General features: G+C 39.5%; 1 protein-coding gene and 1 non-coding gene across 2 annotated transcripts in view; both read right to left on the bottom strand.

Annotated features, from left to right (window-relative positions):
* SUPT16H (SPT16 homolog, facilitates chromatin remodeling subunit) overlaps positions 1-15,807 on the bottom strand; it is a 79,293-nt gene that overhangs the window by 57,783 nt on the left and 5,703 nt on the right. Inside the window, exons 4-9 of the mRNA XM_073631619.1 lie at positions 15,438-15,593; positions 14,550-14,696; positions 12,540-12,691; positions 9,036-9,208; positions 5,838-5,928; positions 2,650-2,723 (exon numbers count right to left, since the gene is read on the bottom strand). Of these exons, the coding sequence (XP_073487720.1) occupies positions 2,650-2,723; positions 5,838-5,928; positions 9,036-9,208; positions 12,540-12,691; positions 14,550-14,696; positions 15,438-15,593 (793 nt within the window). The remainder of the gene's footprint in view (positions 1-2,649; positions 2,724-5,837; positions 5,929-9,035; positions 9,209-12,539; positions 12,692-14,549; positions 14,697-15,437; positions 15,594-15,807) is intronic.
* LOC141125038 (small nucleolar RNA U6-53/MBII-28) lies at positions 2,288-2,385 on the bottom strand. Its single transcript, XR_012241340.1, has one exon. It is a non-coding gene; the product is annotated as a small nucleolar RNA U6-53/MBII-28 (small nucleolar RNA).

The raw sequence follows: 15,807 nt of genomic DNA, 5'->3' as shown, positions 1-15,807 counted from the left end.
AAACAATCATACAGGACACAAGTTTAGATGCTTCTAACAAGCCACCACAAATGAAGCATTACACTTCAGATATCTGGCGCACACACACCCCCTTAGGCCTATCTTTTTTTTTTAAAGAGGGACTAACCCATTCTGTCACCATTTGACAGATTAAGGTCGCAGCTAACAGTTGATGGAGGGCAAAGCTCAGAGTAAACTGGGATTTAGGGAGGGGTTTCAACTGCTTGTCAGAATCCTTAAAGGTAAACATGTCCTCTAGAGGTATAGTGGGTTTTCTTGTTAGGGTGGTTAACTGGCAGAATCACAAAGGGTATGAGCCCACCAATTATCAAATTACCTCTCAAAGGCGACCAGTTCCAACACATTCTCCAGTGTGGCCCAGGATCCTTCAGGGGGCTTCAAGTCTGCATAAAGGAATACTGAAATTTGCAGGTGTAGTGCAAAGTTCTTTGAAGCAGTAAGGGTTCTGAAAGGCACAAAGATGGGAGACACCAGGCAGATCCTCTGAGGGTAAGGAAGTTTGTAGTGCATCAATAAGAGCTAAAACGGTTTCTTGTAAGTTTGAGGTAACGGCCGGAGACTGCGGTGCCTCAAACATTCTTATGAGTCTAATCAAGAAAATCACTACTGCAACCAGTGTTCTAAGAGTTTGGGAAGGTCAGAGATAGATTTCACACGGGAAGGAGCAGGAGCACACTAAGAGCCTTTAAGGTCAGTACATGCAAGGAACTAGGTGAATTCCACTACAAAAGTCTGCCTCATCTGACAGTACTAAGAGGTACTCTGATGAGGGGTCACTTGATTACAGATGTATGCGCCCACGGAGGGTAAGGAGCAAATGTTCCTGGCATTATTAGGAAAGTTGAGGTTATCCATAGCAAGTGGACTGCCCCCTTTTTCTAGAGTCAGACATGTTGGAATCACGTGGCGGAAATGCAACTAGACGCAAGGTAACATACTCAAACCCAGACAGCCGATAAGGATCAGATGGCAGGATATGACTGGGGTCCAATCCTACTCTAGGCAGAACGTTATCCTAAAGGTTAAAAAAGACATACTAGGTCTATCAACGTACAAGAAAAAAATTTGGGGTAGAGGGATCAGATGTTTTACACGCATCATAAGTAATGTAGAACATTTAAAAGGTGTTTTATTGCTTCTCCGAGAGTCCAGCATTTATGACATTGCCCCGATCCATTCTTCACAGAAGGCTAGCAATTAATTTGAAAGCCACTCAGTATTAGTATCTACATCCTAGACTAAAAGCCTTCCCTTAGGAGTCACATTGACGTAAATTTTGGTGCCTGAGCAGTAAACTTTATGTTCTTCATGCATATCCTACTCGATTCAGCTCCTTTCTGCTACCATTCACCCTGTGACTTGCAACAAAATTTAGTTATGGGCTGATGACACACGAGCAACTCCTGCCACTGATAATCAAAATTAACAGCTGCAAGGTCACTACGAGGCTGTTTTGTCCCTATGGAATTGCTCCCTCTCTGAGGCAGAGAGATGGCAATCCCATTACTAGCAATCAAGACTCAGTAGCATTCAGGCCAGCGACCTCTTGCTGTGCGTGGCTACAGAGGGGGAGATTCCATTGGGACACCCAGGCAGGAAGCCTTTTTAGCAATCCTGGCACTGGTGAGGTTTCTTGCTAGCGGCAGAATTGCCATGTGTCATCATCCTTTGTGATCACTGGGTGACAGTAAACTAAAGAAATGTATCCTTCTGCCTACAGCAAATTGGGACATTGGGAATGTGTTTGGGCAAACTTGTAAAATTACAGATAGGTCCAATTTAATCGCGATCATTAAGGGATAGCTAAATATCGGATATCATCCTCAGCCAAAAATTGCTAAACATCTGATTCTTTCAGACTAGAATTGGCTTAAAGCATAGAAACAGGCTTACTTTAAAGCCAGGCTCCCCATCAGTACATTCCCAGAAATGTCTTTGCCACATCATTCAGGCAACAGGAACAAAAGATAAAATAATATGCAGTATGGGGAGAGCATGCAGTGGTATTCCCATCTCTTACACAACAGCACCAGTTAACAGCTGCTCAGGCAAAAGCCCTGTAAACGTGGTAGCAATGGGAATCTTCACTGTTTAAGCTCCAACTAAAGGCAAGTGCTGTTATTGGGGCTGGCATTAAAGTGAACTTGATGCTTTGTCCAGAAAGCACAGATTCAGTTGTCAAAATACTGTTTTGTAAGGTTATTACAACACAAAATAAGGGAAAAATAAAATCTACATAACCTGATGCACTTTTTGCAAGGTTTGTCTGCCTCAGTAAGTTGGCTACACTCAGCCACTGCCAGCACAGAAACAATAGGTTCCTGGCTGCTGTGTCGGTATTAGCATGGCAACTCATCATTGGCAACACCAGATATCTACGTATATAAACATGTTACATACAAGAAGAAAGCATAGAAAAAAAAAAATAATAAATTATAAAAAAAAAGTGTATCCTAATCTGCTCAGTCTTGCATTGAAAAACTCTTTCTAGTTATAATAAAAAAAAAAAAAAAAAATAACCTACAACGTATCTATTACTTCACATTAAATTTTCATTTTATGTTAGAAACTGACTTCACTACATGCCATCACAAATGATTTTGGTCTTTGTGTTGGTTAGAAACCCACCTTTCTTTAGTTTGTATTGATTCTTACTGTTGATCACAAGAGAACCTTCCCGAAACTCTATCCCCATGGCAAAGCTATAAAAAAGACAAAAGAAAAAGCTGTCAAAAATATTAAAGGTCTTTCTATAAACCCCAATTCCAAAAAAGTTGGGACACTCAGTAAAATTTACATAAAAAAACAATGATTTGCAAATCCCAAACCCATAGATTTTAGTCACAATAGAAAACAAAAATGTTTAGAAATACCAAAATGAGAAAACCTACCATTTTAGGAAAAAATAAGGCGATTTTGAAATTGGTGGAACCAACACATCTCAAAAAAGTTGGGACAGGGCAAAAAAAAAAATTTAGTGGTACTAAGAAAGTACTAAGGAAGAGCTGGAAGAACTAATTGGGTTACCTGGCAACCGGGCAGTAGCATGTTTGGAGAATATATATATATATATATATATATATATATATATATATATATATATATATATATATATATATATATATATATATATATAAAAAAGGGCATCTCAATGTCTCAGAAGTAAATATGGGCAGAGATTCACCAATCTGTGAAACAGCTGTGTTAAACAATAAAAACAGATTTATAAATATTAAACAAAAATTTATGTTGAGAACACTCAACATAAAATTGCAAAGAATTTAAATACATCATCTACAGTACACAATATCAAAAGACTGTCAATTTGGAGAAGTCTTTGTTCGCAAAGGAACAAGACCGAAATGTTATATTGGATGCCCAAGATCTTCAGGCCCTCAGATGGCACTGCATTAAAAACAGACATGATTCTGTGATGACATCATTGCATGGGCTCAGGAATACTTCCAAAAATCTGTCAGGACAGCTTTGATATGCCATCCAAAAAATGCAAGTTAAGGCTCTAACGCGCAAAGAAGGCATATGTAAACATGATCCAGAAACGCCTCAGTCTTCTGTGAGCCAAAGCGCATTCAAAACGGTTTATTGCAAAGTGGAAAATTGTTGTGGTCAGACGAATAGATATTTCACATTCTTTTTGGGTGCCACATCATCTGGACTAAAGCGGGACCTTCTGTCTTGTTTTCAGCACTCACTTCAAAAGCCTGCATCTCTGATGGTATGGGGGTGCATTTGTGTGCTTGGAATGGGCAGCTTGCACATCTGATGCAAAGGCACAATTCAATGCTGAAAAATATATCCAGGTTTTAGAGCAGCATATGCGGAGGCAAGAATGGGACAACATTCCTCTATTGAACCCCCCACTGGTCTCAGTTCCCAGGACGTTTACAGTGCTGTTAAAAGAGGGGCTGCTACACCGTGGTAAACATGGCCCTGTCAAAACTGTTTTTGAACTGGGGTTGCACTTTGCCAGGTTTTGTTGCCCTACCATAAATTTCAAAATTATGTTTTTTTCCTTAAAATGGTACATTTTCTCAATGTAAACATTGGAAATGTTTTCTATTGTGAATACAATATGGGTTTATGAGATTTGCAAACCATAGGATTTGGTTTTTATGTATATTTTACACAGCTTCCCAACTTTTTTGGAATTGGTCCACTACAGCACCACCAAGAGGTCTGCCAGTAAACAGGGCAGAAAGCAGAAGCTGGAAGTGCTTCCAACTATTAACTGAGAACACCAAAAGACTATGCAAAAGAAAATCTTTATTGTACAGCCAAAAAAAAAAAAAAAGTAGGGACATATGGGATATGATTGCTAGACCAAGATTTTCTGCAAATATTAGATGCACTGTTAACCAAGGAATTGTACACTGTCTTTTTCAACCTCATCTTTCCTTCAGAACTGTAACCCAGATTGTGGAGTTCAATTTGGATCTGTCGCATATGTAGCCGTAAAAAAAATTGACTGAGCCCTACATTTAAGAGTATCAACCTTCAAGAATGAAGGGAAGCATCACACATTAAGACAAAACAGATCAAGGATTCTGAGAAGGAAAAAAAAAAAAAAAATATATACAAAAATTTCCCAATTAAACCAAACTGATCCAAATAGAGGGCATTTCTCATTTCTACCCAAAGATTTTCAGCATCTACTTAATTTAATTTCAGAAAAGCTGGCTTCCACCTGTGTATTCAATGATGCAGGCACTTGAAGCTGGTCTAGTTTAGATGTCTCATTCTTGCTATTTGATAAAAACTCCCATGCATTGACATACAGCTACTAAACTTTCCCAAACCACTAATCTTTCAGTAACTGAAAGAGCAATTAATCCATTCTGACCACAAGTTTTGGATTACTGGATGCTTGCTTGCTGCTATCCGACCACATGCTTCAGCTACAGATGCCATTCTGAAATTCCTGAAGTGATGTTTGCTCACCCACTGGCCGAATTTGCATGTAGGGCATTATTGGTTTCTGGAAGATGACAGTGATGCTTCCCCACTTTTTGCTCTTGTGAAAAGTGGTATCATCCTGAAGCTTGAATGGAGGATAGTAGAAAAGACCAGATTAGATCCCATGAAAGGAAGGAGTTTTTGGCTGACCTATGTGTTTCTTTAACCCTTTTACTGCCACCAACATACAGGTTCTACACCCACTCACAGCAGCTGCAGCCACCGGATTACTTCCGCACACCCTGCAAACGCCCCCACCCCCATGTAAATGCATCAGGGGCACCTACACACAATGCCATTTATTTTGCTATACGTTACATATCGCTAGGAGTGCAATCATTCTAGACCCATTATTTACAATTAACTCTAAAAGGGATGATCTGTGGGGGTTTTTAAAGCCTCTCCTATAGAAAATATAGGGTACTGAAGTTTGAGGATGCAATTTTAAAGCTCAACATGTTGGGTATCTACTTAGCGCAAACATCTATTTACCAAACATAGGGTAATATATTGTGTATATGAACCTTAAAATTCACTTTAGTGTATTTTTTTTACTTAAATTTTGTGTTTCATAAACTGTTGCACTAATAGCGCGACATAAAAAATTGGAACCACCACCGATTACTTCTATAGGGTGCCTGCTTTCAAAAAATATATGTTTTATGGGATTTACATAATCTTCAGGTGTAAAATTTTTTAAAACACATGCGCAGAAAAAAATGCAAATATAGAATTGGTAGCGAAATAGTTAAAGGGCAGGCCTCTTGCAATGAACAAGGAGGTCCAACAACAAAAAAAGATTTCCTTTACCACCACACCTACAGCGCTGTCAAAGCACATACCCAAGGTTTTTGGTGATCTTGCTCATCAGTTCTGGTTTCTGCTTCTTAACCTGATCCATAACAGCATGATAGACCTCACAAATTTTTGAACCTGTTAAAAAAAAAATAAAAAAAAAATAATTTATACAAACGGTCGAAAACCAAAGCTAAAAAAAAAAAAAAAAAAAAAAAAAAAAAAAAAAAAATAGGATTTTGGTGTGCATTTAAAAATCTCACTGACCGCTTGAAGGACAAGTGTCCTAATCTTCAGGTTATACTGTCGGCTAAAGGAGGATTGGACACTGGCAAACAAAACTTTAGACCAACCCGGTAAAACACCAGCATCCCTTAGTGTTGGAGCAAAGTAGTACTGAGAGTATGACTATAAACACAAAAGGGGTGGGGTCTGTGCCCCTCATAGAAAATGTATTTTTTACAGGAGCACAAGAATCCAATTTTCTCTTTCTAGTCCATTAAAAAAAAAAAAAAAAAGGGACACAGGAAATCTAAACCTTCAGAATGCACAAAAGCATTCCACCTGAGAGGTGAGTAATACACCAAGATGCTAACAGAACCAAGAAAAAAAATACAGAATTGAGGACTGCTTGCAGCTCTAACAGCCACTATGCGTAGCTGGCATCAGATGAGGCCTGAACATACACCGGGACGGGAAGAAATTAGAGAACTTGTGAACCAAGACCAGGGAGCAGCCTTGCAAACCTGGGAAATGGAAGCCTGATGCCAAGAAGCCCAAGAGGCACTCACAGTTCAAATGGATAAGGCCTTAAGAAAGGGTGGAACACAATCCTTGAAACCTTCAGCTTGAATAAAGGTCTGAGCTACATAACAGTTGAATGAGTAGCAGGAGCACACTTGACCATCCAGAATTATTATTATTCAGGGTTTATATAGCTCCAACAGTTTACAACACGTAGGTTTACAACCCCTTTAATCCAAATGGACTTCATATTTTAATATCTAGCGTGGTTCTTATTTTCTATCGCATGTGATTTGCACAGCAGTGTGTTGCGAATCACATGCGATGTTCGACATCGCAGCAGTGTGAAACAGCCCTAAGTGGTTAAACGAACCTTATTTACAGACAGAAGTTTATCCCTTTGATAAAAGAACCAAATGATACATTGCATCTCTATCTCTCAGCGCTAACCAATGTTGATAAACATTTGCCGGCTTTTTTTTACAGCTCTGAGCATAGAACGACTCTGCACGGTTTACATAGAATTGTGGAAATGCTTGATCAAGATCATGGGGGGGGGGGGGGGGGGGGTTGAATTCAGATTGCGATTTTTTTTTAACAGTTAATCGTGCAGTTCTAGTTCACCATATGAGAATTGGATGTGGAATTCTCAGCATCCAATTTGCATGACAGAAGAGTGTGACCGGCTCTCAATGGAGCCGGTTCACACAGCTCCAGGGTGGCCACTGTCTGCATTTGGAAAGAGTCCAGTGCATCTTTGGTTCCGATTCAGGTGCAAATTCCGGCAAACATTCAAACATGAATCACTTAAAAAAAAAAAAAAAAAATCAGTGCTGCAACTGACTCCTTGCTAAAGTTCAGGATCCATTCAATCCTCCAAATCCTGGACAGTCAAGACTACAATGTCCAAAGATTCTGTGTCGACTGTTAAGGGATTTTACAGGTAAAGAATTTTACAGGTAAGCCGTTTTAAAAATCCTATTTTCTTTATTAGAAAACATAAAATGCACTCAAATGTTCACGTGCACACAGTAAAAGTTTTTATTTAAAAATTCTCTCCTGATGAAGTCACTTGACTGACGTATGAAAAGAAATATATTAGTTATTAAAAGCCCAATGATGGTTTTAGGTTTATTTAAAGCTATTTACTGGGAGAGAGAGGAGGAAGGAGATGAGAGGCCATTACTCCTGAAGAGGATTTAGATCATAAAATCCTGAAGGTGACTGGAGTCCATTGCCACATCCAGACAGATCCTGAGGTATAACAGCTTATATTGACCTATTTGACACATAGGTCTAAGTGAGAGGTGAGAATCAAGTGTGGAAGGTGGGGTGCTTCACCTATTGGAATCTATCACAAATTATAACACATACTTTTGTAAGATAGAATATTTGTACTATATTAATATAGGAGTTGATTGAGATTCACTTTGTCACGGGGTGTAGCATGAAAAAGTGTTTGCAATGTGTTGAATTTTGTATACATTTTCAGCACATAGGTCAATTCTAATTTGTCAATATATGACTATATAATTTGTATTTGGTTAGGGGTTATGTACATTAGGTGGTGAATATATACAGTATATACAAAATCAGCGTTGCAGTTTTATTGAAAGTGATTTGAGCAATAAATGTATGCGCGGCTGTAGTGAAAACCTCCTTGAAAAAGGACCAAGAAGGCAGCCATATCCAACGGCCGTTAGGGAAGACTCAAGTGGAGACAGACACAGAGCTAACAGGCAATGAGGAGGGGGTGAGGGAGAGAGGAGAACAGAGCAGGGCTGCAGATGATGGAGGGACGTAAACTGATCGCAGTGGTCAGGGCTCAGCAGCCCTGGTTATCGTGGTCAGAGCAGAGAGGGGGGGATACACGAAGTGGCAGGAACAGGCAGGTTTTTTACAGTTTAGAAGGGGGAAGATTACAAAGCACAAGCACTATGCGGTTTAATCTGCTTTAAGGGACCCAGGATGTTTTTTTATTTTTTTGGGTTAACATACACTTTAAGGTTAATGGGGCGAGAGCTCAGTGCCAACTCTCCACTCAGCAGATGAGGTCTGCACTAAGTCCTTCAGTGTTAACCCCTTCTATGACTGGATCAGTAGAAAATGGAAATTTCAAAAGCACCTGGCAAATCAAACAGAGGCATCTCCTGTGCCAGCCCAATCAGCCTACTCAGACAGTCGCCAGAGACAGGATAAGCGCCGAGGCCAATGCCAACGGCTCTGGACCTAGAAAGCTCACTTAAATGAGGTCTGGAAAGCATCACGCACACATCCCAGAGCCCAAAGGGGTCACTTTCAGACAAGCTCAGTGGCAAGACTTTAGAAGTCAAGCTTAGGATAGGCCACACAAGAAATAGCTGCAACAGAGCTGCTGGTAGTATAAGGGGTTGTGTCCTGGGCGGACCAATAGTTTCCTTGTTTACCCGTGTCCAATCCTCCTGCATCCCTCAAAAAAAAAAAAAAAAAAAAACCCACACAAAATTTCCAGTCCTACTTACCATGCTTGAGTTCCTTGCACAGCTCCTCCTGCAACTGTAACAAGAAGTTGTAGTTGTCCTGCATCTCCTGTGTGGGATCCACTATAAGTGTGCGTACTAGATTGGAACAGTATGATTTGTAGCGAACACCCATGGCACATGTGACTGCACCAAAGTGCATGTGGTTTTTGTCACTAAAAACAAAATAAAAGAATCATCATACAGATTCTTAAAGCTTTGCAGTAACATTTCAGAAAAGCTTATGTGTTGTGTTGCCATTCACACACCATACTTAAAATTCTTTTTAAAAAAGGTCCTACTTTCTAGCTGTTTCTTTGTAGCAAGTCTTTGGGCAGACTGCAAGCTACTGTAAGTAATTTGAAATCAAAAGTGGAGTGACAAGTGGGGACAGTTTCAATATACGATGCAGAGCCCAAGCCTTGTGTTAGGATTGACACTGGTGGTAGACCTTGACGAGTCACCTTCGCACCACCTGTTTTAACCACAAAGCCTGAAACACCACACCCCCATTCACTTGAGCTATCCAAATGCGATAGGGGTTAATACGGCAACTACTGCCTGCTGAACACAACAGGGGGGGGGGGGGTCAAAAGTTTTGCTTCTTGGCCACGGCAGCTGTACAACCCTCTCCGGGTGCAGCAAGTAAACATTCTTTTTAATCTTATTTTTAATATGAGAATGCAATTTACAATGAGTGGCCGCAACATTTGGCCAATGAGACAATACAAAAATGACAGTGTATAGTTTGTCAATAAAGTTTAAAAACAAACTAGCAGTGCTGGGTCTAAGGATGAACATTAATACAGAGGTGGATGGCGGTTGGTCAAACCACTAGTAGAGGGAGGAGGCCTCAGCTAGTACAACAAAATATTTTTTGGTTTACATGGAAGGTCATTGGTTAACAACCTGGTTTAATACAATTGGGTATATTAAAACATTGCACAGTCCCTTGTTGGGCATCTATAGGCAAGATTTGAATGAAAGATTCCCAGATATTAAAGCGTTTTTGGCCCATGATTACTTGTTTAAGTAATTCCATGTGAAAAAACATAGTATATACTTTGTCTGTAAACAAAGAAATGGTGGGGGGTTCCAGGTAGATCCACTTGTAAACAGAAACTTTTAAATAATTTTATGTTATGCTATGTGAATGGGAAGATGTAACAAATATAAAAGTAGGTGTAATCCCAAACTGGCTGCAAAAATGGAAATGCATTTTAAAGCAAAACAGTGCTTTGCCCATGCAGGGAAAATCTACAGACTTATTGTAATGCCTTTATCCTGAACAGCATATACTTAATTTTCCTAAGCTCTGACAAAACTCAGCATAAAGTTCCAAGTCTGTTTATTACAAGCTTACTTCCACAGGGCTGAGGACTCTCCGCTTGCCCTATAGCAAAACACCATGCAGCACAAAGTATTTTATTTGCGCCTGGCAACTAAACAAGGCAGCATTACCAGATGCCACCTCTTGGGAGGATTTTGATTGACCCACATAGCCCGGTTTATGTTACAAGACATTTTTGGTTTAAAAGTATCCTTGAACTACCCTGTTTTGATGATTGGTAGAGATGTTCTCCATCAAATTTTGAAATTTGTCATATTATGTACAATTTGTAATTTAATGAAAGGTTTGTTCAGTCTATGCAGCTACTAGATAGATAGACAGATAGATAGACAGATAGATAGACAGATAGATAGACAGATAGATAGACAGATAGATAGACAGATAGATAGACAGATAGATAGACAGATAGATAGACAGATAGATAGACAGATAGATAGACAGATAGATAGACAGATAGATAGACAGATAGATAGATAATCTCCTGAGGAAGCCTTTACAGGTGAAACATGTCGAGATCACAACGCCATATCAACCTACAGTAATTCAAGTTGCGGATACTTCAACTAAAAATGACAAAGGAGAGAATGTTTTTATTGGAAATGGCGATTTTATATTTGTTTTGATTCAATTAACCACTTCCGGACCAGCTACCGCAGTTATTCTGCGGCAGGTTGACCCGGCTGAGCAAATCGACGTTACCTTACGACGCTTTTCTTTTAGGTCACTAGGGGCGTACGCAGCGTGTGCCCGGTGCCAGGCAGGCGTGATGACCGCTGCTACCCACAATCGCTCGTGAGAGCGAGAACCGGGATCCGTGTGTGTAAACACACAGATCCCGGTTCCTTCAGGGGTGTAGAGACAGATCGTGTGTTCATACTAAGTATGAACACTGATCTCTCTCTCTCTCCTCCTAGACAGTCCCACCCTCCTACAGTTAGAACACAGTTAACCCCCTCCCTACCAGTGACATTTATACAGTAATCAGTGCATTTTTATAGCGCTGACCGCTGTATAATTGTCAATGGTCCCAAAAATGTGTCACATGTCCAATTGGTCCACCGCAATATCGCAGTCCCGATAGATTTTTAAAAAAAAAAAAAAGCAGCCATAAATCTATCCCCTATTTTATAGACGCTTGATAACTTTTGCACAAACCAATCAATATAAGCTTTATTGCGATTTTTTTTACCAAAAACATGTAGAATACATATCGGCCTAAACTGAGGAAAAAAATTTAGTTTTTGTTGGAAAAAAAAAAAAAAAGTGGGATATTTATTATAGCAAAAAGTAAAAAAAGATAGTGTTTCTTTCAAAATTGTTGCTCTTCTTTTGTTTATACAGCAAATAAAAACCACAGGAGATGATCAAATACCAAAAGAAAGCTCTATCTGTGGGGCAAAAAAGGACGTCCATTTTGTTTGGGTACAGCATTGCACGACCACGCAATTGTCAGTTAAAGCGACGCAGTGCCGTATCGCAAAAAATGGCCTGGTCATTGAGCAGCCAAATCTTCCAGATGAAGTGGTTAAAAATATGTAATTTTAATGTGTTTCGACTATGACTGACGCCTGAAAAATCCCCGCTCTTTGAGGCGATTTTTCTCTGTCATGCGTTTATGATTAGGATGTGGTGCCCTTAACTCCTCCCCCAAACTATACACTCAGCTTTATAAATAAGGCAGCAGAGGAGCAAAAAAAGACAGTTCAGTATATGCTGCTGTGAAGGCAGGCATTAAAACACAATAAGGCCCCTTTCACACCGGTTTTCCGATCAGGTCTACCTGTCAGTTTTTCAGGCAAATCTGATCAGACACTTTATTCACTTCTATGGAGCTGCGGATGTCAGTGGTGACATGTCCGCTGAAATCCAAACCGGTCCGTGAAATCCAGACAGATGGAGAGATGGAGAGTAGAGCAAGACTGAAGGCACAGTGAGTGGAGACGGACCTTTCATCCGCTTGCTCAGCGGGGGATCAGTGGTTCGATCCCCCGCTGAGCAAATCGGAGTCAATTGGGCGGACCGCCAAAAAAAAAAAAAAAAAAAAAAAAAAAAACTTTGTCCTGCACGGATGAGCAACAACTTCAACCATTTAATGAAAAAAAAAATTAAAAAAAAAAAACCACACACACACTTTTGCAGGAAGTGTAAAAACCTACCTGACCACACTAAATTTGAGATTATAATTTCCACCGCTCTGGATTATAGGAGGGTAGCACATTTCAATTGTAGAAGGATCAGTACCACCCAAATACTTTTTATCTTCTATGGCTTTCTCTACAGACTCTGCCAGCTTACTGTGCCGTACTTTCTGTAATAGAAAAGATGCACAAACAGGTTAAAACTCAAAACCAGTTACAGGCAGTCCCCCAACTTTACAAACATCCATCTTACAAATTACTCCTACTTACAGAGGGAGACAGGAAACGAGAGGAAAACTACCCAAAGGAAGGGAAATGCACTCCTGTAAGAGTCATCATGGGAAAAAGGTGTGGCCACTGAAGCTTTATCACCAATCCTTGTTTCAACAACAACCCAAAATTTTCAAAATCCAATTGTCATAGGGACAGAAAGTGAGGTGAAAGCTTCTTGAGGTGAAAGGGCCATAGACAGCAAAACAAATGTTACAGGGGCCTGAAAGGACGCCCTTCCCTATGGTGTACAAATAACTTTTTGGCTGGAGCTACAAAAAAAAAAAAAAGTACCCATTTGGACTTGCATACAAATTCAACTTAAAGCGGAGTTCCATCCAAAAGTGGAGCTTCCGCTTTAAGTACTCCTAGCCCCCTGACAAGCCATTTTTTTGGGGGGGGCTGGGACTTCCTGTCCCACTTCCGCCTAGGCGATTCCTAGGCGGCCCCTCCCGGTAATGTTCTGGGACACGTGACAGGTCCCAGAACATTGCCTGGCCATTGACGGAGCGCAGCTCGCACCCGGCTGTGAAGCCGTAAACTGTCACAGCCGGGCGCCCACACTCACATTGTCAGCGGCGCGAAGAGGAGGGGGAGAGAATGAAGGCTTTGGGCGGCCGCATCGCTGGACCGTGGGACAGGTGAGTGGCTGTTTTTTTAAAAGTCAGCAGCTATACTTTTTGTAGCTGCTGACTTTTAATAAACTCAAAAACCAGTGGAACTCCGCTTTAAGAACAAACCTACAGACCCTATCTTGTTTGTAACCTGGGGACTGCCTGTATACATTTAGATCATTTAATGTGGTCTAAATGTTTATTATATTATTATACAGGATTTATATAGCACCAACAGTTTGCGCAGCGCTTTACAATACAAGATATTTTGCTCAGACAGCAGCTGACAACACTATTGTTTACAGAAAATATTTATCAAGAGTTCCACTGTTCTGAGTCTGACCAATTAAAGTGTCAAAAGCAATCAACTGGGGTTTACTTGTGTAGCAAATGCAACAAGCAGCACTTTGGCAACACAATGTTTGCTACGCTGACTGGGAAAAATCACTGAATGCTTACATGCGATTGTGTTGTACTCCTAAAGCCAATGCACTTGAAAAGCCCTTAAATGATAGCTTAGAATACTAAGACACTAGAAATTAATATAACATAGGTAACTACTTGCACCCATTCTTATTTCATGCATTTTAAAGTGGCTTGGTTTCTGTTCATCAATTTAATCATTTTTAATGTATATGACAAATTCCAATAAGGTAGTTAATTTTTAACCACTTGCTGATCACCCACCGCAGAAATTTGATGTTAAATACAGTTATGGCAGCAGATAGCTGCCATAACCCCAGTATTTTTATTCACGGCGAGCGGTCCACTTTAAGATAAAATTGGTCTCCACAGGGGATTCGCTGCAAGATCGCTTTTGGGTGGCAAGGGGCAACGAGGACTTACCCCTTCTTCCATTTGCCAAAGTTGCTTTATGGTGTACGATACATTTAACAAAATTGCTGAATGGGTGAGAGAATCCTGTGGCTTATCAAACTCTCCCCCATTCAGAGATTGTGTTACATGCTGTGTTATATAACAACTTTTTCCAAAGGAGGAGCAGCTTGTTCACAGAAGACTTAGACCCATTAAACACCTTACTCTGTAAACTGTAGTAAGCCAATTATGGAAGTTATAAAACTGCATTAGAACTGTGGTCATGATAGAAGGGACCGTAGGATAGTTTTTAATCAAAATTACTCACCTCATCAGCATCCACAATCTCCATGACCCGTTCTTTAAAGAACTTGTTAAAGACATCAGAAGTAATTAAAGATGCCTTCTTCATTAGATTTAATTCCCCGTCTTCCTTTACAGCAATTGTGTAAGCTACAGCGGCACTAAGATCTACCTAAAAACAATAAATGAGACACATTTACGGGTTTTACACAAACAAAATTTTACAAGTGTCTAAGGCTACATTCACATGGATGTAAAGCTTTACTGATACTATTACAAATGTTTTTTCTAGCAAAGAAGTTCCTACGTAATGATTAGCAAATACCTGCATAAAATTGTCCCCCCAATACCTGCATCTGGTATATGTATGCCCTCAGACTTTTGGATTTTGTGTTATGGATCTGAAAGCAGTGCATGTTTACACACCTTTGTGAATGTCTCCAATGAAATCAACGCAACTGTGTTCAGTTCCATAAATAGAAAACACTTGTAAAGGGTTTTTTTTTTCTTTACAGCAATGTAACGGAGGACTAAAATTTTCAGACAACAATTTAGATGTGACACAGTTCTATTTACAAAAAAAATTATGTGCGAAACATTTGCAAAGCCACAAAAAAAAAAAAAAAAAAAAAAAGCCACATTTCGCATATCATGATTTTTTTTTTTCATTGTAAGCGCCATCTAGCAGCCCAAACATGTTTTTTTTTTGACAGAAGAACTTTATTGAGGCTGTGCAAAGGTTTGTCCCACTGAAAGTACATTTGTTATAATCAGGCCCCAGAATGTTTAAAATTATTTCATAAAGAACTTGCACAGAAAAAAAAAAAAAAAAAAAAACCTGTGCCAACATTTAGCCCTTATCCACAGTTAACAAAAATACATGCAGCAAACAAAAGGCCACGCCAACTCTTACCTTTTCATAACCCTCTTTATTCAGGCAGTCATACCAACTTTTCATGAAATCCCCTGGGAATTTGTCTTTGCTAAAAACACCAATGCGCTTTCCTTTCTTGCTGCCATTAATTGCTTCTACCATCTTATCAAAGCTAGCCTTGTTGCTTTCATTTTGCTGGAAAATGGACAAGAAAATAAGTATGGCAGTGGCATATTAACAAAACAGACTCTTAAAAAAAAAAAAAATTACAAAAAGCAAAAATATAAATTCTACTTATAAAACTTTTGGTGTAAAAGAAAAAAAAAAATATATATATATATATATATATATATATATATATATATATATATATATACACACACACACACACACACACACACACTGCACT

The sequence above is a fragment of the Aquarana catesbeiana genome, linkage group LG01 (assembly GCF_042186555.1).
Source record: "Aquarana catesbeiana isolate 2022-GZ linkage group LG01, ASM4218655v1, whole genome shotgun sequence".
NCBI lineage: Eukaryota > Metazoa > Chordata > Amphibia > Anura > Ranidae > Aquarana > Aquarana catesbeiana.
Note: the sequence above shows the minus strand (reverse complement) of the source record. Positions and strands in the feature narration are given on the sequence as shown.